This window comes from Bombina bombina, chromosome 10 (genome assembly GCF_027579735.1).
Source record: "Bombina bombina isolate aBomBom1 chromosome 10, aBomBom1.pri, whole genome shotgun sequence".
In the NCBI taxonomy this organism is placed as follows: Eukaryota; Metazoa; Chordata; class Amphibia; order Anura; family Bombinatoridae; genus Bombina; species Bombina bombina.
Genome location: NC_069508.1, coordinates 185,523,696 through 185,548,085, shown reverse-complemented (window position 1 = coordinate 185,548,085; position 24,390 = coordinate 185,523,696). Strand labels below are relative to the sequence as shown.

Sequence of the window (24,390 nt, the reverse complement as noted above, 5' to 3'; positions counted from 1 at the left end):
GACTCTTAAATGTTGGCCAATTAGGGACAGATATAAACAAGCTCCTGCACATATCAACCAATCGATGTGCAGCATTTAGGAGGGTCAGGGCCTGTATTCAACAGAATGTACTTCAGCCTCCCTGGGGGAGGGGAAACAGTGCAACTTTCAGAGTTACAGAGAATCATGCAAAATAGATCATGAAAGTGCATTATATCGTTTATTTAAATTATGTGTAGTGAAATATTTTATAGGGGACAACATTTTCAGTTTAATGCCCCTTTAAGTAATACCAGAAGAGTCTTTTCATAAACTGAGTGTATTCAAAGTTTGCAATGGGCTTCATGGGACATTGTACATTGATTTGTTTTTCTCTCCTTTAATGTGTTCACAGTGTTTCATTTTACCTACTGGAGTGTATTAAATTGTTTACCAATAGTAACTTTACCTTTATTTTATCATTTGAAATAGCCTATTTATTTTGTAATTTGAAATAACTGCCTGTTGTATCCCCACCTATACTGAATATTTCAATATTTAAGTGCAGGTTATAGAAAAGCTATGTAAACAAGAATATATAGAAGAAACAGAATTTATGCTTACCTGATAAATTACTTTCTCCAACGGTGTGTCCGGTCCACAGCGTCAGCCTTACTTGTGGGAATATCTCTTCCCCAACAGGAAATGGCAAAGAGTCCCAGCAAAGCTGGCCATATAGTCCCTCCTAGGCTCCGCCCACCCCAGTCATTCGACCGACGGACAGGAGGAAAAAATAGGAGAAACTATAGGGTGTCGTGGTGACTGTAGTTAGAGAAAATAATTCATCAGACCTGATTAAAAAACCAGGGCGGGCCGTGGACCGGACACACCGTTGGAGAAAGTAATTTATCAGGTAAGCATAAATTCTGTTTTCTCCAACATTGGTGTGTCCGGTCCACGGCGTCATCCTTACTTGTGGGAACCAATACCAAAGCTTTAGGACACGGATGAAGGGAGGGAGCAAATCAGGTTACCTAAACGGAAGGCACCACGGCTTGCAAAACCTTTCTCCCAAAAATAGCCTCCGAAGAAGCAAAAGTATCAAATTTGTAAAATTTGGCAAAAGTGTGCAGTGAAGACCAAGTCGCTGCCTTACATATCTGATCAACAGAAGCCTCGTTCTTGAAGGCCCATGTGGAAGCTACAGCCCTAGTGGAGTGAGCTGTGATTCTTTCAGGAGGCTGCCGTCCGGCAGTCTCATAAGCCAATCGGATGATGCTTTTAAGCCAAAAGGAAAGAGAGGTAGAAGTTGCTTTTTGACCCCTCCTTTTACCAGAATAGACGACAAACAGAGAAGAAGTTTGTCTGAACTCTTTTGTAGCTTCTAAGTAGAATTTTAGAGCACGGACTACATCTAAATTGTGTAGCAAACGTTCCTTCTTTGAAACTGGATTCGGACACAAAGAAGGCACAACTATCTCCTGATTAATATTTTTGTTGGAAACAACCTTTGGTAGAAAACCAGGTTTAGTACGCAAAACAACCTTATCTGAATGGAACACCAGATAGGGTGGAGTACACTGTAGAGCAGATAACTCAGAAACTCTTCTAGCAGAAGAAATAGCAACCAAAAACAAAACTTTCCAAGATAACAACTTAATATCTATAGAATGTAAAGGTTCAAACGGAACCCCTTGAAGAACTGAAAGAACTAGATTTAAACTCCAGGGAGGAGTCAAAGGTCTGTAAACAGGCTTGATCCTAACCAAAGCCTGAACAAATGCTTGAACATCTGGCACAACTGCCAGTCGTTTGTGTAGTAGGACAGATAAAGCAGAAATCTGTCCCTTTAGAGAACTCGCAGATAATCCTTTATCCAAACCTTCTTGTAGAAAGGAAAGAATCCTAGGAATCTTTATCTTATCCCATGGGAATCCCTTGAATTCACACCAGCAGATATATCTTTTCCATATTTTATGGTAAATCTTTCTAGTTACCGGTTTTCTGGCTTGAACCAGAGTATCTATCACGGAATCTGAAAACCCACGCTTTGATAGAATCAAGCGTTCAATCTCCAAGCCGTCAGCTGGAGGGAGACCAGATTTGGATGTTCAAATGGACCCTGAACAAGAAGGTCCTGTCTCAAAGGTAGCTTCCATGGTGGAACCGATGACATATTCACCAGGTCTGCATACCAAGTCCTGCGTGGCCACGCAGGAGCTATCAAGATAACCGAGGCCCTCTCCTGTTTGATCCTGGCTACCAGCCTGGGAATGAGAGGAAACGGTGGGAACACATAAGCTAGGTTGAAGGTCCAAGGCGCTACTAGTGCATCCACTAGAGTCGCCTTGGGATCCCTGGATCTGGACCCGTAGCAAGGAACCTTGAAGTTCTGACGAGACGCCATCAGATCCACATCTGGAATGCCCCATAGTTGCGTCAACTGTGCAAAGATCTCCGGGTGGAGTTCCCACTCCCCCGGATGGAATGTCTGACGACTCAAATAATCCGCTTCCCAGTTTTCCACACCTGGAATGTGGATCGCAGATAGGTGGCAGGAGTGATTCTCCGCCCATTGTATTATTTTGGTCACTTCTTTCATCGCCAGGGAACTCCTTGTTCCCCCCTGATGATTGAGATACGCAACAGTCGTCATGTTGTCTGATTGGAATCTTATGAATCTGGCCTTTGCTAGCTGAGGCCAAGCCCTGAGAGCATTGAATATCGCTCTTAGTTCCAGAATGTTTATCGGGAGAAGAGACTCTTCCCGAGACCACAGTCCCTGAGCTTTCAGGGATTCCCAGACCGCGCCCCAGCCCACTAGGCTGGCGTCGGTCGTGACGATGACCCACTCTGGACTGCGGAAGCTCATTCCCTGGGATAGGTGATCCTGGGTTAGCCACCAACGGAGTGAGTCTCTGGTCTTCTGATCTACTTGAATCACTGGAGACAAGTCTGTATAGTCCCCATTCCACTGTTTCAGCATGCACAGTTGTAATGGTCTAAGATGAATTCGCGCAAAAGGAACTATGTCCATTGCTGCAACCATCAATCCTACTACTTCCATGCACTGAGCTACGGAAGGACGAGGAATAGAATGAAGAACTTGACAAGCGTTTAGAAGTTTTGACTTTCTGACTTCTGTCAAGAAAATCCTCATTTCTAAGGAATCTATTATTGTTCCCAAGAAGGGAACTCTTGTCGACGGAGACAGGGAACCTTTTTCTATGTTCACCTTCCATCCGTGAGATCTGAGAAAGGCCAGAACGATGTCTGAGAGAGCCTTTGCCTTTGAAAGAGACGACGCTTGTACTAGAATGTCGTCCAAGTACGGTACTACTGCAATGCCCCTTGGTCTTAGAACCGCTAGAAGGGATCCGAGTACCTTTGTGAAAATCCTTGGAGCAGTGGCTAACCCGAATGGGAGGGCCACAAACTGGTAATGTTTGTCCAGAAAGGCGAACCTTAGGAACTGATGATGTTCTTTGTGGATAGGGATATGTAGATACGCATCCTTTAGATCCACGGTAGTCATAAATTGACCTTCCTGAATTGTGGGTAGAATCGTTCGAATGGTTTCCATCTTGAACGATGGTACTCTGAGAAATTTGTTTAGGATCTTTAAATCCAGGATTGGTCTGAAAGTTCCCTCTTTTTTGGGAACTACAAACAGATTTGAGTAAAATCCCATTCCTTGTTCCGCCGTTGGAACTGGGTGTATCACTCCCATCTTTAACAGGTCTTCTACACAATGTAAGAATGCCTGTCTCTTTATTTGGTTTGAGGATAAGTGAGACATGTGGAACCTTCCCCTTGGGGGTAGTTCCTTGAATTCCAGAAGATAACCCTGAGAAACTATTTCTAGCATCCAGGGATCCTGAACATCTCTTGCCCAAGCCTGAGCAAAGAGAGAGAGTCTGCCCCCCACTAGATCCGGTCCCGGATCGGGGGCTACTCCTTCATGCTGTTTTGTTAGCAGCGGCAGGCTTCTTGGCCTGCTTACCCTTGTTCCAGCCTTGCATCGGTTTCCAGGCTGGTTTGGTCTGTGAGGTATTACCCTCTTGCTTAGAGGATGCAGAATTAGAGCCCGGTCCGTTCCTGAAATTACGAAAGGAACGAAAATTAGACTTATTCTTGGCTTTGAAAGGCCTATCTTGTGGGAGGGCGTGGCCCTTTCCTCCAGTGATGTCTGAGATAATCTCTTTCAATTCTGGCCCAAAGAGAGTTTTACCCTTGAAGGGGATATTAAGCAATTTTGTCTTGGATGATACATCCGCTGACCAAGACTTTAGCCAAAGCGCTCTGCGCGCCACAATTGCAAACCCTGAATTTTTCGCCGCTAATCTAGCTATTTGCAAAGCGGCATCTAAAATAAAAGAGTTAGCCAACTTAAGTGAGTGAACTCTGTCCATAACCTCCTCATATGGAGTCTCTCTACTGAGCGACTTTTCTAGTTCCTCGAACCAGAACCATTCTGCTGTAGTGACAGGAACAATGCACGAAATGGGTTGAAGAAGGTAACCTTGCTGTACAAAAATCTTTTTAAGCAAACCCTCCAATTTTTTTATCCATAGGATCTTTGAAAGCACAATTATCCTCAATAGGAATAGTAGTGCGCTTGTTTAGAGTAGAAACTGCCCCCTCGATCTTAGGGACTGTCTGCCATAAGTCCTTTCTGGGGTCGACCATAGGAAATAATTTCTTAAATATAGGAGGGGGAACAAAAGGTATGCCGGGCTTCTCTCATTCCTTATTCACTATGTCCGCCACCCGCTTGGGTATAGGAAAAGCGTTGGGGTGCACCGGAACCTCTAGGAACTTGTCCATCTTGCATAATTTTTCTGGAATGACCAGGTTGTCACAATCATCCAGAGTAGATAACACCTCCTTAAGCAGTGCGCGGAGATGTTCTAATTTAAATTTAAATGTCACAACATCAGGTTCAGCCTGTTGGGAAATTTTTCCTGAATCTGAAATTTCCCCATCTGACAAAACCTCCCTCATGGCCCCTTCAGATTGGTGTGAGGGTATGACAGAACAATTATCATCAGCGCCCTCCTGCCCTTCAGTGTTTAAAACAGAGCAATCGCGCTTTCTCTGATAAGTAGGCATTTTGGATAAAATATTTGCTATGGAGTTATCCATTACAGCCGTCAATTGTTGCATGGTAATAAGCATTGGCGCGCTAGAAGTACTAGGGGCCTCCTGCGTGGGCAAAACTGGTGTAGACACAGGAGATGATGTAGAACCATGTCTACTCCCTTCATCTGATGAATCATCTTGGGCAACTTCATTATCTGTGACAGTACTGTCCTTACTTTGTTTGGACGCTTTGGCACAATTATCACATAATTTAGAAGGGGGAGACACATTGACTTTCATACATATAGAACATAGCTTATCTGAAGGCACAGACATGTTAAACAGGCTTAAACTTGTCAGTAAAACACAAAAACCGTTTTAAAACAAAACCGTTACTGTCTCTTTAAATTTTAAACAGAGCACACTTTATTACTGAATATGTGAAAAAATATGAAGGAATTGTTCAAAATTTACCAAAATTTCACCACAGTGTCTTAAAGCATTAAAAGTATTGCACACCAATTTTCAGAGCTTTAACCCTTAAAATAACTACAGCCTTTGCTGCGACTCTACCAAGCCCAGAGGGGAATACGATACCAAATGACGCCTTCTAGGAACTTTTCCAACTATTTTCAGGTCCTCACACATGCATCTGCATGTCTTGCTCTCAAAAACAACTGCGCAGTAATGGCGCGAAAATGAGGCTCAGCCTACAACTGGGAAGGCCCTTCCTGACTGGAAAAGGTGTCTAACATAGTGCCTGACGTTAAAAAACGTTCCCCAAGTTTATAAGTGTGAAATACCAGCAGAAACATGTATAAAATGCCCAAATAAAGCAATCGATTTTGCCCATAAAAGTGTCTACCAGTTTTATAGCCCATATTAAGCCCTTTTATTCTGCTTGAGACTAAGAAAATGGCTTACCGGTCCCCATGAGGGGAAGTGACAGCCTTCCAGCATTACACAGTCTTGTTAGAAATATGGCTAGTCATACCTTAAGCAGAAAAGTCTGCTAACTGTTTCCCCCAACTGAAGTTACTTCATCTCAACAGTCCTATGTGGAAACAGCAAAGGATTTTAGTTACTGTCTGCTAAAATCATCTTCCTCTCACAAACAGAATTCTTCATCTTTTTCTGTTTCAGAGTAAATAGTACATACCAGCACTATTTTAAAATAACAAACTCTTGATAGTAGAATAAAAAACTACAACTAAACACCACATACTCTTAACCATCTCCGTGGAGATGTTGCCTGTGCAACGGCAAAGAGAATGACTGGGGTGGGCGGAGCCTAGGAGGGACTATATGGCCAGCTTTGCTGGGACTCTTTGCCATTTCCTGTTGGGGAAGAGATATTCCCACAAGTAAGGATGACGCCGTGGACCGGACACACCAATGTTGGAGAAAAATACACTCTGTGTTTGGTGGGACAGAGAGATAATAGTGTTAATTTTCCATTGTTTTTTTAACTACTGTATTGTTCTCATTGTGTATATACAAACATATTACAGCAATAGTCCATCATACCGTGCATGTGAAAACTCAGGACCCCGCTAATCCATACTTGTAGCCATCATCAAATGGAATGCCCACTGCAATTAAATACTTCAATATTTCTTTATTAGGCACACACAAAGTCAATGTGACATTAAGTGGGTAACCCCAGAAACGTTTCATTGTGTATAGAGAGATAAGATGAGGAGGATTTCTTTGAAAATATATAGATATTCTAATGAGGCCTGCTCTCCTTGTTAGCGCAGCCCATTTTATTAGGTTGTGGTCTCAATTAGACCAATCTATTTCATATGCAAAAATAAAATAAAGGAACAGTTTCCCATATATTGCAAACTTTGCAGCTGGTACAACAAGTCATTGTAAACCTTTAGGGAAAGGTGTATTTGTTTGTGAGTGATACAAAATGTTTATGTTCCAGTAATGAAAGGTCAATGAGAATTGATACTTTAAATTAAATAAAGTGGAGAACTGGGCTATACTGTGGGATATGCAAACTAACACCACACGTGCATTATTATAATAAAAAAGAGGGAATGTTACTGATGCTGATAAAAGGGGAACAGAACTTGTGTTTTATTATTTCAGATGATTTGCAGTTCACCAGGGGAGGCCAGTAGGGGGCAGTAAGGTGCTGATTACATTGGAAGTGACCTTAGCTGCAGAAAAGGTGTGGTCATCAGTTGGGCATCACTTGGAATATTGTGTTGCAGTTCTGGTTATCTCCAGAAGGATAGAATTAAACTAGCTCAGACGAGGGCTACTAAAATGGTACACGGTTTAAGCAATAACCCTTCCAAGACAAGACCTTAAAGGGACAGTCTAGGCCAAAAAAAAACTTTCATGATTCAGATAGAGCATGTAATTTTAAACAATTTTCCAATTTTCTTTTATCACCAATTTTGCTTTGTTCTCTTGGTATTCTTAGTTGAAAGCTTAACCTAGGAGGTTCATATGATAATTTCTTAGACCTTGAAGGCCACCTCTTTTCAGAAAACAGTTTTTCACCACTAGAGGGTGTTAGTTCACGTGTTTCATATAGATAACACTGTGCTTGTGCATGTGAAGTTATCTGGGAGTAGGCACTGATTGCCTAAACTGCAAGTCTGTCAAAAGAACTGAAATAAAGGGGCAGTTTGCAGAGGCTTAGATACAAGATAATCACAGAGGTTAAAAGTATATTAATATAACCGTGTTGGTTATGCAAAACTGGGAAATGGGTAATAAAGGGATTATCTATCTTTTAAAACAATAAAAATTCTGGTGTAGGCTGTCCCTTTAAGGGACGCAAAACTCATGATTCAGTAATGCAGTTTTAAACCACTTTCTAATTTACTTACATTATCATTTTTTTTTTTCTCTTGGCATCTTTTGTTGTAAAACAGGGCAGTAAGTTCATGAGCGTGCACGTGTCTGGAGTACTATATGGCAGCAGTTTTGCAAGAATGTATCCATTTGCAAGAGCACTAGATGGTAGCACTATTTCCTGTCATGTAGTACTAATTTTATACATTAGCAAGAGCACTAGAGGGCAGCACTATTTCCTGTCATGTAGTACTAATGTTATACATTAACAAGAGCACTAGAGGGCAGCACTATTTCCTATCATGTAGTACTAATGTTATACATTAACAAGAGCACTAGAGGGCAGCACTATTTCCTGTCATGTAGTACTAATGTTATACATTAGCAAGAGCACTAAATGACAGCACTATTTCCTGTCATGTAGTACTAATGTTATACATTAGCAAGAGCACTAGATGGCAGCACTATTTCCTATCATGTAGTACTAATGTTATACATTAGCAAGAGCACTAGATGGCAGCACTATTTCCTGTCATGCAGTACTAATGTTATACATTAGCAAGAACACTAGATGGCAGCACTATTTCCTGTCATGTAGTACTAATGTTATACATTAGCAAGAGCACTAGATGGCAGCACTATTTCCTGTCATGTAGTACTAATGTTATACATTAGCAAGAGCACTAGATGGCAGCACTATTTCCTGTCATGTAGTACTAATGTTATACATTAGCAAGAGCCCTAGATGGAAGCACTATTTCCTGTCAGGTAGTACTAATGTTATACATTAGCAAGAGCCCTAGATGGCAGCACTATTTCCTGTCAGGTAGTACTAATGTTATACATTAGCAAGAGCACTAGATGGCAGCACTATTTCCTGTCATGTTGTACTAATGTTATACATTAGCAAGAGCACTAGATGGCAGCACTATTTCCTGTCATGTAGTACTAATGTTATACATTAGCAAGAGCACTAGATGGCAGCACTATTTCCTGTCATGTAGTACTAATGTTATACATTAGCAAGAGCACTAGATGGCAGCACTATTTCCTGTCAGGTAGTACTAATGTTATACATTAGCAAGAGCCCTAGATGGCAGCACTATTTCCTGTCATGCAGTACTAATGTTATACATTAGCAAGAGCCCTAGATGGCAGCACTATTTCTTGTCAGGTAGTACTAATGTTATACATTAACAAGAGCACTAGATGGCATCACTATTTCCTGTCATGTAGTACTAATGTTATACATTAGCAAGAGCACTAGATGGCAGCACTATTTCCTGTCATGTAGTACTAATGTTATACATTAGCAAGAGCACTAGATGGCTGCACTATTTCCTGTCATGTAGTACTAATGTTATACATTAGCAAGAGCACTAGATGGCAGCACTATTTCCTGTCATGTAGTACTAATGTTATACATTGGCAAGAGCACTAGATGGCAGCACTATTTCCTGTCAGGTAGTACTAATGTTATACATTAGCAAGAGCCCTAGATGGGCAGCACTATTTCCTGTCAGGTAGTGCTACTTAGGTATCTCTTCAACAAAGCATATCATGGTAACAAAGCGAATTTGATAATAGAAGTAAATTGGGCACATTTGTGAAATTGTATGTTCTGTGTGAAGCACAAAATAAATTTTTTGTGTTTCATATCCGTTTAATATGCGTAGCTTACAAGGGAAATTGATGGTATAATAGCAGTTATGAACTGTAGAATTTAATAAAACCGAGGGTTAGAATTCTTTTAAAAAGGAAAATCAGGGACCATGATCTCTTGTTTGAGGGTAGTAATTTCAGGACAAATTTTGTTGTGTTTCTTGATTCATGGAAGAGACGTCCAATAGCTGTGGTAGAGACTGGAAGGAAATGACTGGGATGTACATAATGATATCCTGAGAATTAAAGGGATACTAAAGCAGACATTTTTTTCTTTAAGTATTCAGAGAGAGCAGCAATTTTAAGCTACTTTCTAATTTACGCCTATGACTAATTTTTCTTGGTTATCTTGCTATCTTTAATTAAAAAGCAGGAATTCAAAGCTTAGGAGCCGGCCCATTTTTGGATCAGAACCTGAGTTATGCTTGTGTTCTATCGAGAACTCCAATACATCGAAAATTCCAATCTGATGTCACTTCCGGTGATTCCATACATCTGATTGGTTGTGAATCCTGTCACTCACTGGACACGGACCAATCAGATGGGCACTGTAATCGCCTATCTTCACTATCTATTTTGCCTCCGCCTGAGGGGTTCAAGGGGGGCAAAGCCCCACTTGTAAACCTCATTCCCCAAGGTTTACTTGGGGTGTATGGCAGAGGATTGGCGGTGCGTCCCCCAGAAAGAGACAAAATAGATATTAAAATAGAAGAGTCACCGGAAGTGATGTCAGATTGTAGTTTTTGATGAATTGGCTTTTTCGACAGAATACTTGCTTATTGGTTGGCTGAATGTAGTTACCAATAAGCAAGTGCTCTCCAGGGTGCTGAACCTAAAATAGGTTGGCTCATAAACTCTACATTCCTGTTTTTTAAATAAAGATAGCAAGAGAACACAGACAAGAGAGCGGTTCTATTTTGCAATTTTGCACGTATATCCCTTTAAAGACGTTTGAGAGAAATTTAGAGCTCTTCGGATCAATTTAGCAGCCGTCTTCAAGTCTCACTTCCTGTAAGCTGTTTAGAAGCTTAGTTTTTCTGATCATCAGTCTATCAGCAGAATGTGAAAATATTAAAATATTAACTCTTCTTGTTTAAATCCTTTTTTTTTTTTTTTTTTTTTTACCTCTTTAGGCTCTTCACCAATTATACTATGATCCTAATATTGAGAACAAGAACTTGGCACAAAAATGGTTAATGCAGGCACAAGTATCTCCCCAGGCATGGCACTTTAGTTGGCAGTTGCTGAATGGTGGAAAGGTACCTGAAATTCAGTACTTTGGAGCCAGTGCTCTTCACATTAAGATATCTCGGTATTGGGGGGACATACCGGCAGAACAATATGAAAGCCTTAAAACACAGCTATTTGCCCAGATATCTGCTTTTGCTAGTGGTTCCAAAATTGTTTTGACAAGACTATGTGTTGCGTTGGCTTCATTGGCACTTAATATGATGCCAGACACCTGGCCGCACGCAGTACCAGATATGGTTCGAGTGTTTCAGACAGCTGATGGGCAGGCCGATGGTGGCGCCCGCTGTTTGGCGCTTCTTGAACTCCTCACAGTTTTGCCAGAGGAATTTCAGACCAGTCGTCTCCCACTGTATCGCAAAGGACAAGTGCGCGGCTGTCTGTCGCAGGAATGTGCATGTGTCTTCCCTCTACTGCGTCAGCTACTACAGCAAAGTGACTCACCGGGCTTTGTCAAACAGAAGGTACTAAAGTGTTTCTCTAGCTGGGCACAGCTCATGATCCCACTGACAGAATGTGAGGAATTGACTCTTGCTGCTTTCTCTGCACTTCGGGACCCTGAACTTTTTGATTCAGCCGTGGAAGCCTTGGTAAACACAATCTCTCAACCTGATGCCCAAAGGTAAGGCTAAGTATTTACCATTTATCTTCACTGCTGTAATAACTAAAATAAATAAATAATAATGCGATTGAAGGGACGTGAAAACCCACGTTTTTCTTACATGATTCAGATAGAGCAGGGGTTTTCTAACTTGTCCTCAGTCCTCCCTAAAAGGCCAGATTTTCAGGATATCTAATCACAGGGGAAATAATCAGCTGGTTATTATCCTGCTCTCACCCAAGGGAGGCCGAGATCAGGTTTGAAACCCCCTGAGATAGAGCATACATATTTAAAGAACTTTCCAATTTACTTATTTTATCAATTTTGCATCATTCTCTTAGTATCCTTTGTTGAAGGAGCAGCAATGCGCTACTGGGAGCAAGCTGAACACATTGGTAAGCCAAGAGGCCTGTATGTGCAGCCACCAAACAAAAGCTAGTTCCCAGGTCCTGAGCCTAAGTAGGTATGCTTTTCAACAAAGAATACAAAGAAAAAGAAGATTATTAGATAGCATAAGTACATTAAAAATATGTTTTGAAATTGTATGTTCTATCTGAATCATGACGGAAATATTTGGAGTTTCACATATATTTCTGACTTCTCCAAATGTTTTGCGAGTCACGTGCCCTGCTAAGCATGTGCAAGATTCACAGAATGTACGTATATGTATTGTGTGATTGGCTGATGGGTGTCACATGGTTTGTCAGATATCTACTACTCATTTGAAATTGAAACAAAGTGCTTTTGCATTGTCTTTGTATTATGCATTTACTGACTAAGCTATTCAATTGTGTTTAGTGGTCCTTTTAAAGTGAGGGTCATTGGTTAATTAGGTGGGTTTTGAAGCTTTGGGCAGAAGGGTACCACAGGGCAAGGCGGCACAAAATAAGTCCTTGTACTTTTAGTGGCAGTGAGAGTAATAGGTTGGAAGCAGAACATAGGGGGCAGTTAAAGGGACATAATACTCGTATGCTAAATCACTTGAAACTGATGCAGTATAACAGTAAAAAGCTGACAGGAAAATATCACCTGAGCATCTCTATGTAAAAAAAGGAAGATATTTTACCTCACAATTTCCTCAGCTGACCAGAGTAAGTGCTGTGTAAAAAGTTATACTTCAGCTGCTGCCCAGCTGCAGGTAAAAAAAGAAAAAAAAGAAATGAACAGTAGCAAATCGGCATCAACAGTGCTGAGGTCATGACCTCTTTTACTGTGATCTCATGAGATTTGACTTAAAGGGACACTGAACCCAAATTTTTTCTTTTGTAATTCAGAAAGAGCATGCAATTTTAAGCAACTTTCTAATTTGCTCCTATTATCAATTTTTCTTCATTCTCTTGCTATCTTTATTTGAAAAAGAAGGCATCTAAGTTTTTTTTTTGGTTTCAGTACTCTAGACAGCACTTTTTTATTGGTGGATGAATTTATCCACCAATCGGCAAAGATAACCCAGGTTGTTCACCAAAAATGGGCCGGCATCTAAACTTACATTCGTGTATTTCAAATAAAGATACCAAGAGAATGAAGAAAATTTGATAATAGGAGTAAATTAGAAGTTGCTTAAAATTTCATGCTCAATCTGAATCACAAAAGAAAAAATTTGGGTACAGTGTCCCTTTAACTCTCATAAAATTTCATAGTAAACTTACTTAAACTAAATAGGGAAAAAACATGAGTGTGCATGAGGCTCACTCCCTTGCCTGTCCCGGTACAAACATACTGATTTGCTGCTTAACGTCCTTTACAATGGGGTGTGAATACTTATCAAAAATTGATAGACCAATCCTAGACCAATCCTACTTAAGCCTAACTATATTAACTATCTCCTCCCTAGATAGTCCAAATAACAAATAGGCAAAAAATGGGTGTAGAAGGTGCTAAAAAGCTGTAGGATATATAGATAGGCATATATAACCTTGTGTATAAAGAACTAGTAAACCAAAGGTAACATAAAATCACAGTTTAATATTTTTTTTAAAATCACAGTAAAAGTGTAAATTTTATGCCTCAAAATAGCTGAAAAATGATAACCAAAAACACATTCACACTAAATCAATCAAATCACCAGTCTCTCTGAATCGTTGAACACATAACACTCTCAGATATGCATAGCGACAATATGTTCAATGCTAATAATCATAAAATGTACAGCTGTTAATAAGTCTCTTTAGGGGATCCCCAAATATGAGTCTTGAAATCTTAGGGCCAATTAATCAAATGACTTTATAGTCCTCCAAACATAATTTTTTGTGTGCCCCCAGCTGTCAGCGTCCTCGCTTTACCTTTAAATATAATGACTTCTGTATAATGCGGCTGATTAATTGGCCCTAAGATTTCAAGATTTCAGGACTCATATTTGGGGATCCCCTAAAGAGACTTATTAACAGCTGGACATTTTATGATTATTAGCATTGAACATATTGTCGCTATGCATATCTGAGAGTGTTATGTGTTCAACGATTCAGAGAGACTGGTGATTTGATTGATTTAGTGTGAATGTGTTTTTGGTTATCATTTTTTAGCTATTCTGAGGCATAGAATTTACACTTTTACTGTGATTTTAAAAAGAATATTAAACTGTGATTTTATGTTACCTTTGGTTTACTAGTTCTTTATACATGTGGTGTGAATGACATTTTGAGGTCAAATTATATTTCTTTTTTACGTAGAGATGTTCAGGTGATATTTTCAAGTCGGCTTTTTACAGCTATGCTGCATTACTTTCAATTGTTTCAACATTTGGGTATCATGGCCCTTTAAGGATTTATTTGGAAAAAGGGGGGCGGGTATTGAGATGCAGTGCTGTTAACCCTTAAGTGACCACAGCACTTTTAAATTTTCTTACAGTTTGGGACCAGGGCAATTTTTACATTTCTAAGGTGTTTGTGTTTAGCTGTAAATTTCCTATAATTTTTTACTGTACCCATACACATATTATATACCGTTTTTCCTGCCATTAAATGGACTTTCTAATAATACCATTATTTTCATCATATCTAATAATTTACTATAAAAAAAAAGATAAAATATGATGAAAAAAACACACTTTCTCTTGTAAGGTATATCCAGTCCACGGATCATCCATTACTTGTGGGATATTCTCCTTCCCAACAGGAAGTTGCAAGAGGATCACCCACAGCAGAGCTGCTATATAGCTCCTCCCCTAACTGCCATATCCAGTCATTCTCTTGCAACTCTCAACATAGCTGGAGGTAGTAAGAGGAAAGTGGTGTAATATAGTTAGTTTTTTCTTCAATCAAGAGTTTATTGTTTTTAAATGGTACCGGAGTCGTACTATTTTATCTCAGGCAGCATTTAGAAGAAGAATCTGCCTGCGTTTTCTATGATCTTAGCAGAAGTAACTAAGATCCACTGCTGTTCTCTCATATGTGTGAGGAGTGAGGTAACTTCAGAGGGAGAATAGCGTGCAGGGTATCCTGCAATAAGGTATGTGCAGTTTTAAGTTTTTCTAGGGATGGAATTGCTAGAAAATGCTGCTGATACCGAATTAATGTAAGTTAAGCCTAAATACAGTGATTTAATAGCGACTAGTATCAGGCTTGCTATCAGAGGTATATACTCTGATTAATGTGCAATATAAAACGTTGACGTGTATTGAGGAAGGTAAAGCCACAAAACATATTTTTCGTTTTGTTAATCTGTTTTTTGTATTAAGGGGTTAATCATCCATTTGCAAGTGGGTGCAATGCTCTGCTAACATGTTACATACACTATAAAAATTTAGTTAGTTTAACTGCCTTTTTTTTCACTGTTATTTCAAATTTTGGCAAAATTTGTTTCTCTTAAAGGCACAGTAACGTTTTTATATATTGCTTGTTAACTTGATTTAAAGTGTTTTCCACGCTTGCTAGTCTCATTGCTAGTCTGTATAAACACGTCTGACATAGAGGAAACTACTTGTTCATTATGTTTAAAAGCCATGGTGGAACCCCATAGGAGAATGTGTACTAAATGTATTGATTTCACTTTAAACAATAAAGATCAGCTGTTATCTTTAAAAGAATTATCACCAGAGGATTCTGACGAGGGGGAAGTTATGCCGACTAACTCTCCCCATGTGTCGGATCCTTTGACTCCCGTTAAAGGGACTCACGCTAAAATGGCGCCAAGTACATCAAAGACGCCCATAGCGATTACTTTGCAGGACATGGCGGCAATCATGGATAATACCCTGTCAGCGGTATTAGCCAGACTGCCTGAATTTAGAGGAAAGCGTGATAGCTCTGGGGTTAGACGTAATACAGAGCGCGCAGATGCTTTAAGGCCCATGTCTGATACTGCGTCACAATATGCAGAAGCTGAGGAAGGAGAGCTTCAGTCTGTGGGTGACATTTCTGATTCTGGGAAACCTGATTCAGATATTTCTACTTTTAAATTTAAGCTTGAGAACCTCCGTGTATTACTTGGGGAGGTATTAGCTGCTCTGAATGACTGTGACACAATTGCAGTGCCAGAGAAATTGTGTAGACTGGATAAATACTATACAGTGCCGGTGTGTACTGATGTTTTTCCAATACCTAAAAGGTTTACAGAAATTATTAATAAGGAGTGGGATAGACCCGGTGTGCCGTTTTCCCCCCCTCCTATTTTTAGAAAAATGTTTCCAATAGACGCCACAACACGGGACTTATGGCAGACGGTCCCTAAGGTGGAGGGAGCAGTTTCTACTTTAGCAAAGCGAACCACTATCCCTGTCGAGGACAGTTGTGCTTTTTCAGATCCAATGGATAAAAAATTAGAAGGTTACCTTAAGAAAATGTTTATTCAACAAGGTTTTATCCTGCAGCCCCTTGCATGCATTGCGCCTGTCACTGCTGCTGCGGCGTTCTGGTTTGAGTCTCTGGAAGAGGCCTTTCAGACAGCTACTCCATTGACTGAAATACTTGACAAGCTTAGAACACTTAAGCTAGCTAATTCTTTTGTTTCTGATGCCATTGTTCATTTGACTAAACTAACGGCTAAGAATTCTGGATTCGCCATCCAGGCGCGTAGGGCGCTATGGCTTAAATCTTGGTCAGCTGACGTGACTTCAAAGTCTAAATTACTTAACATTCCCTTCAAGGGGCAGACCCTATTCGGGCCTGGTTTGAAGGAAATTATTGCTGACATATCTGGAGGTAAGGGTCATACCCTTCCTCAAGACAGGGCCAAATCAAAGGCCAAACAGTCTAATTTTCGTGCCTTTAGAAACTTCAAGGCAGGTACAGCATCAACTTCCTCTGCTACAAAACAAGAGGGAACTTTTGCTCAATCCAAGCCGGGCTGGAAACCTAACCAGTCCTGGAACAAGGGCAAGCAGGCCAGAAAGCCTGCTGCTGCCTCTAAGACAGCATGAAGGAACGGCCCCCTATCCGGTAACGGATCTAGTAGGGGGAAGACTTTCTCTCTTCGCCCAGGCGTGGGCAAGAGATGTTCAGGATCCCTGGGCGTTGGAGATCATATCTCAGGGATATCTTCTGGACTTCAAAGCTTCCCCTCCTCAAGGGAGATTTCACCTTTCGAGATTATCTGTAAACCAGATAAAGAAAGAGGCATTCTTACGCTGTGTGCAAGACCTCCTAGTTATGGGAGTGATCTGTCCAGTTCCACAGCTGGATAAAATATGATCTGTCCGACGGCGCTAACTACCAATACCCTAGCTCCTATAACAATTGGGTCTCTAGATACCCAAAGGAGAGTCAGAAAGAATGGGGATGTGTATAGGAGCGCCTATTGAAAGGCTGGGTCTAAAATGAGGTGTGTGAACGGAAATATGTCAACACAATGAAAGGATCTTAAAATTACCCAAATTTACAAGAGTAATGTAACATATAATTATCAAGTTTAATAGAACATATAATTATCAAGTATAATATAACATATAATATCAGCAGGTGATCACAAGTTTAAAAAGCTTAAAAGTATATGGATCCATAATACTTAGTAAAAACAGTCCATAATGACATAATTCAGGTTCAATAACAAAGAGTAAAAAAGTCAGATATAAAAAAAAAAAATATTAACAATAGAACAGTGCACAATATGATACAGTGAGAGATTACTGTATAATGATGTTATAGAATAAAATATAAAATATAAAACAGTAATGGATTGGATGTTCTAAAAAAGAAAAAGACAGTGAGAATAATGGTCGTGGAACCAGGGAAAAATTGTGTATACCAAAAAAATGTGGAACAGGGGCAGGGTTTTTATTCAAATCTGTTTGTGGTTCCCAAAAAAGAGGGAACCTTCAGACCAATTTTGGATCTAAAGATCTTAAACAAATTCCTCAGAGTTCCATCGTTCAAAATGGAAACTATTCGGACCATCCTACCTATGATCCAGGAGGGTCAGTACATGACCACAGTGGATTTGAAGGATGCTTACCTTCACATACCGATTCACAAAGATCATCATCGGTTTCTAAGATTTGCCTTTCTGGACAGGCATTACCAATTTGTGGCTCTTCCCTTCGGGTTAGCTACAGCTCCAAGAATCTTTACAAAGGTTCTGGGATCGCTTCTGGCGGTCCTAAGACCGCGAGGTATATCAGTGGCCCCTTATCTGGACGACATCCTGATACAGGCGTCAAGCTTTCAGATTGCCAAGTCACATACGGACATAGTTCTGGCATTTCTCAGGTCACATGGGTGGAAGGTGAACGAGGAAAAGAGTTCTCTATCCCCACTCACAAGAGTCTCCTTCCTAGGGACTCTGATAGGTTCTGTAAAAATGGACATAGTGCCATTTGCGCGCCTACATCTCAGACCACTGCAACTATGCATGCTCAGTCAGTGGAATGGGGATTACACAGATTTGTCCCCTCTGCTAAATCTGGATCAAGAGACCAGAGATTCTCTTCTCTGGTGGCTATCTCGGGTCCATCTGTCCAAAGGTATGACTTTTCGCAGGCCAGATTGGACAATTGTAACAACAGATGCCAGCCTTCTAGGTTGGGGTGCAGTCTGGAATTCCATGAAGGTTCAGGGATCGTGGACTCAGGAGGAGAAACTCCTCCCAATAAATATTCTGGAGTTAAGAGCAATATTCAATGCTCTTCTAGCTTGGCCTCAGTTAGCAACCCTGAGGTTCATCAGATTTCAGTCGGACAACATCACGACTGTGGCTTACATCAACCATCAAGGGGGAACCAGGAGTTCTCTAGTGATGTTAGAAGTCTCCAAGATAATTCGCTGGGCAGAGACTCACTCTTGCCACCTATCAGCAATCCATATCCCAGGTGTAGAGAACTGGGAGGCGGATTTTCTAAGTCGTCAGACTTTTCATCCGGGGGAGTGGGAACTCCATCTGGAGGTGTTTGCTCAATTGGTTCATCGTTGGGGCAAACCAGAACTGGATCTCATGGCGTCTCGCCAGAACGCCAAACTTCCTTGTTACAGATCCAGGTCCAGGGACCCAGAAGCGGCACTGATAGATGCTCTAGAAGCGCCTTGGTTCTTCAACCTGGCTTATGTGTTTCCACCGTTTCCTCTGCTCCCTCGACTGATTGCCAAAATCAAACAGGAGAGAGCATTGGTGATCTTGATAGCGCCTGCGTGGCCACGCAGGACCTGGTATGCAGACCTAGTGGACATGTCATCCTTTCCACCATGGACCCTGCCTCTGAGACATGACCTTCTACTACAAGGTCCTTTCAATCATCCGAATCTAATTTCTCTGAGACTGACTGCATGGAGATTGAACGCTTGATTTTATCAAAGCGTGGCTTCTCCGAGTCAGTCATTGATACCCTTATACAGGCACGAAAGCCTGTCACCAGGAAAATCTACCATAAGATATGGCATAAATACCTTTATTGGTGTGAATCCAAGAATTACTCATGGAGTAAGGTTAGGATTCCTAGGATATTGTCCTTTCTCCAAGAGGGTTTGGAAAAAGGATTATCAGCTAGTTCTTTAAAGGGACAGATTTCTGCTCTGTCTGTTCTTTTGCACAAGTGTCTGGCAGAAGTTCCAGACGTTCAAGCTTTTTGTCAGGCTTTGGTTAGAATTAAGCCTGTGTTTAAACCTGTTGCTCCAAGCTTAAACTTGGTTCTTAAAGTTCTTCAAGGGGTTCCGTTTGAACCCCTTCATTCCATTAATATCAAACTTTTATCTTGGAAAGTTCTGTTTTTGATGGCTATTTCCTCGGCTCGGAGAGTCTCTGAGTTATCTGCTTTACAATGTGATTCTCCTTATCTGATTTTCCATTCAGATAAAGTAGTTCTGCGTACAAAACCTGGGTTTTTACCTAAGGTAGTTTCTAACAAGAATATCAATCAAGAGATTGTTGTTCCATCATTGTGTCCTAATCCTTCTTTAAAGAAGGAACGTCTTTTACATAATCTGGACGTGGTCCGTGCTTTAAAGTTTTACTTACAAGCTACAAAGGATTTTCACCAAACATCTACACTGTTTGTTGTTTACTCTGGGCAGAGGAGAGGTCAAAAAGCTTCGGCAACCTCTCTTTCTTTTTGACTTAGAAGCGTAATACGCTTAGCCTATGAGACTGCTGGACAGCAGCCCCCTGAAAGGATTACAGCTCATTCTACTAGAGCTGTGGCTTCCACCTGGGCCTTTAAAAATGAGGCTTCTGTTGAACAGATTTGCAAGGCGGCGACTTGGTCTTCGCTTCATACCTTTTCAAAATTTTCAAAATTTTGATACTTTTGCTTCTTCGGAGGCTATTTTTGGGAGAAAGGTTCTACAGGCAGTGGCTCCTTCCATTTAAGCCTGCCTTATCCCTCCCTTCATCCGTGTACTTTAGCTTTGGTATTGGTATCCCACAAGTAATGGATGATCCGTGGACTGGATACACCTTACAAGAGAAAACATAATTTATGCTTACCTGATAAATGTATTTCTCTTGTGGTGTATCCAGTCCACGGCCCGCCCTGTCTTTTTAAGGCAGGTCTAAATTTTAATTTAAATTACAGTCACCACTGCACCCTATGGTTTCTCCTTTCTCGGCTTGTTTCGGTCGAATGACTGGATATGGCAGTTAGGGGAGGAGCTATATAGCAGCTCTGCTGTGGGTGATCCTCTTGCAACTTCCTGTTGGGAAGGAGAATATCCCACAAGTAATGGATGATCCGTGGACTGGATACACCACAAGAGAAATACATTTATCAGGTAAGCATAAATTATGTTTTTTCTAACGTTGACCCCCAAAATCTGTTACACATCTGCAACCACCAAAAAACAGCCATGCTAAATAGTTTCTAAATTTTGTCCTGAGTTTAGAAATACCCAATGTTTAACACGTTCTTTGTTTTTTTTTTTTTTGCAAGTTATAGAGCAATAGGTACAAGTAGCATTTTATTTCCAAAACATTTTTTTTTTCAAAATTAACCTAATATCTGTCAGGAATCCCTGAATATCCCTTCACATGTGTATATATATTTTTTTTAGTAGACAACCCAAAGTATTGATCTAGGTCCATTTTGGTATATTTTATGCCACCATTTCACCGTCAAATGCGATCAAATAAAAAAAATCATTCACTTTTTTACTAACTTTAGGTTTCTCACTGAAATTATATACTAACAGCTATTATAACACAAATGGTTGTAAATTCTTCTCTGGAATCCCCTTTGTTCAGAAATAGCAGACATATATGGCTTTGGCATTACTTTTTGGTAATTAGAAGGCCGCTAAATGCCACTGTGCACCCACTTGTATTATGCCCAGCAGTGAAGGGGTTAATTAGGTAGCTTGTATGCGTTAATTTTAGCTTTAGTGTAGTAGATAACCCAACCTATTGATATAGGCCTATTTTGGTATATTTCATGCCACCATTTCACCGCCAAATGCAATCAATTAAAAATATCATTAACTTTTTTACTAACTTTTTCACAAACTTTAGGTTTCTCACTGAAATTATTTGCAAACAGCTTGTGCAATTATGGCACAAATGGTTGTAAATGCTTCTTTGGGATACCGTTTGTTCAGAAATAGCAGACATATATGGCTTTGGCGTTACTTTTTGGTAATTGGAAGGCTGCTAAATACAGCTGTGCACCACACTTGTATTATGCCCAGCAGTGAAGGGGTTAATTAGGGAGCTTGAAGGGTTAATTTGAGCTTTAGTGTGGAGATCAGCCTCCCACCTGACACATCCCTCCCTGACCCCTCTCAAACAGCTCTCTTCCCGCCCCCACCTCACTATTGTCACCGCCATCTTTAGTACTGGCAGAAAGTCTGTCAGTATAAAAATAAAAGGTGTTTTTTATTTTATTTTTTTATTTATATATTTTCTGCAGTGTAGGATCCCCCCTTACCACCCAACCTCCCTGAGCCCCCCGAACAGCTCTCTAACTCTCTATTTGCCGCCATTTTGCAATAAAATTTTACCTTCTTTAATCTAAATCCCACTTTTCTATAGTGTAGCTGCCCCCCCTCAATACCCTACCCCTCCCTCTCCCGCCTTCCATTCCCACCCTCCTCTCCCATCACATCTTGTTTAATGATAGCGTTGCGAAAACGACCCCCCGCCCCCCCTGCGTGCGCATTCGCGACTTTGATTCCCCCACCGGCCGGAAGTTCCCAGCGATGTGCTTAAAAAAAAAAAAGGTGCTTAAAAAAAGGATATTGCAGGATGCGTCAATATCGAGACATCACTGCAATACCCTAAAAGCGTCTGGAAGCGATCACAATCGCTTCCAGCACTTCCAACCCCTAAGGACGTACAGAGTCATTAAGTGACAGTTTTTGTAGGATGTACCCTGTATGTCCTTGGTCCTTAAGGGGTTAAAGGGACATGAAACCCAACATATTTTCTTTCTTGATTCAAACAGAGAATACAATTTAAAAAAAGTTTCCAATTTATTTCTATTATCAAATTTGCTTTGTTCTCATCTTATACTTTGGTAAAGAGATATCTAGATAGGTAGCATGCACATGCCTGCAGCACTACATGACAGTAAATAGTGCTGCCATCTAGTGCTCTTGCTGATGTATAACATTATTACTACATGACAGGAAATAGTGCTGCCATCTAGTGCTCTTGCTAATGTATAACATTAGTACTACATGACAGGAAATAGTGCTGCCATCTAGTGCTCTTGCTAATGTATAACATTAGTACTACATGACAGGAAATAGTGCTGCCATCTAGTGCTCTTGCTAATGTATAACATTAGTACTACATGACAGGAAATAGTGCTGCCATCTAGTGCTCTTGCTAATGTATAACATTAGTACTACATGAAAGGAAATAGTGCTGCCATCTAGTGCTCTTGCTAATGTATAACATTAGTACTACATGACAGGAAATAGTGCTGCCATCTAGTGCTCTTGCTAATGTATAACATTAGTACTACATGACAGGAAATAGTGCTGCCATCTAGTGCTCTTGCTAATGTATAACATTAGTACTACATGACAGGAAATAGTGCTGCCCTCTAGTGCTCTTGCTAATGTATAACATTAGTACTACATGACAGGAAATAGTGCTGCCATCTAGTACTCTTGCTTATGTATAACATTAGTACTACATGACAGGAAATAGTGCTGCCATCTAGTACTCTTGCTTATGTATAACATTAGTACTACATGACAGGAAATAGTGCTGCCATCTAGTGCTCTTGCTAATGTATAACATTCTTGCAAAACTGCTGCCATATAGTGCTGCAGACACGTGCACGCTCATAAACTTACCTTCCTGCTTTTCAAGAAATGATAATAAGAAAATGAAGAAAATGTAATAATACTGTACATGTAAATTGGAAATTTGTTTAAAATTGTTTTCTCTATCTGAATCATGAAATAAAAATGTTGGGGTTTTATGTCCCTTTAAAGGATTCCAAAACGTTAGCTCTTTGTTCACACCAGGACCGCAAATGTCATATTACAAACATTTATATATCATAAATGACCAACTTTTAAAGTCCAACAATGTTTCCTGACATTAAAAAATTAAACTTTAATTTTCCCCGATGACGTCATTAATCCCCACCCTCCAATATGGGCCGTGCATGATAAGAATCAATTTCCAATCAGATGGCGATATCGTGCATATAATTAAGTGACGTTTCCTCACCATGCGCATGCGTACTGAGATCCATAAACTCGCGCATGCGGTGCGCATATCTCCTCCCTAATGCCCATAGAAAATTTAAGTTCATATGGAATTAATGCTCGTTATTGGTAGGGAGATTCTTGTACCGCACCGCTCTTACCTACTCTGAGAAGCTCCGTCATCCGCTCTGCTATCCATGCATGGGGAAGCTGCTTCTGTCCTGTGAGTGACGTAAAGGATGACGATTCAGCATATCACGCATGCGCATTGCGGCAATATGCCGCCATTTTAATAACCTGGGTTATCGGTCTATATTGGGCTATAGAAAAGCAAAGCCGGCGGTGGGTTTGGAAATAATTCGATTTTATGAATCGGATATCTACTAAATGCTAGTTCATTGAAATGGAATGTAAATTACAAAGTTATGTAAAATGTATAGATTTTGCGATTGCAAATAACTTTTTTTTTAGGTTTAGTGTCCCTTTAAGCAGAAATAGTGGGGGCTTCCATAGATCAGCGGGTAGAGAATGAATGATATGTCAGACAGGTATTTAGGATAGAGTGCCACGGGAATAATCTTGGTTGCAGTAATCAATCGAGTACAGAAAAGAGTAGATCAGGATTTATATTTTGTCGTGTAACAAAAGGTGTTAAATAGAGGTGGTAAGATTTGGTGATTTTAAGCTTAATCAACAGACCCATAATAAAAAGACAATTCTATAACCCTTAGCATTTCAGCTGAGCAGTAGATATTTTTCTGACAAATTTCAAAGTTTCTTTTGATTTCCTTGTCCTCTGTATGAGCCAATCACAGACTCCTATATGCATATGCTGTGAACTCTTGCACATGTTCAGTAGGAGCTGTATCAATTTGTTAATGGAAGTAAACTGGATTTTTGTTTTAAATCATGCTCTCTGAATCATGAAAGTTTGTTTTTGTGACTTTAGTGTCCCTTTAAAATTATTCCTGCATTTCACATCCACAAGGCTGGAATTCTGTTGTA

General features: G+C 40.3%; 1 protein-coding gene across 2 annotated transcripts in view; it reads left to right on the top strand.

Moving 5' to 3' along the window:
* The window catches only part of IPO13 (importin 13), a 215,248-nt gene that overhangs the window by 37,855 nt on the left and 153,003 nt on the right, over positions 1 to 24,390 (top strand). For both annotated transcript variants that reach the window (XM_053693586.1, XM_053693585.1), the window contains exon 2: positions 10,653 to 11,389. In XM_053693586.1, coding sequence (XP_053549561.1) covers positions 10,653 to 11,389 — 737 coding nt within the window. The remainder of the gene's footprint in view (positions 1 to 10,652; positions 11,390 to 24,390) is intronic.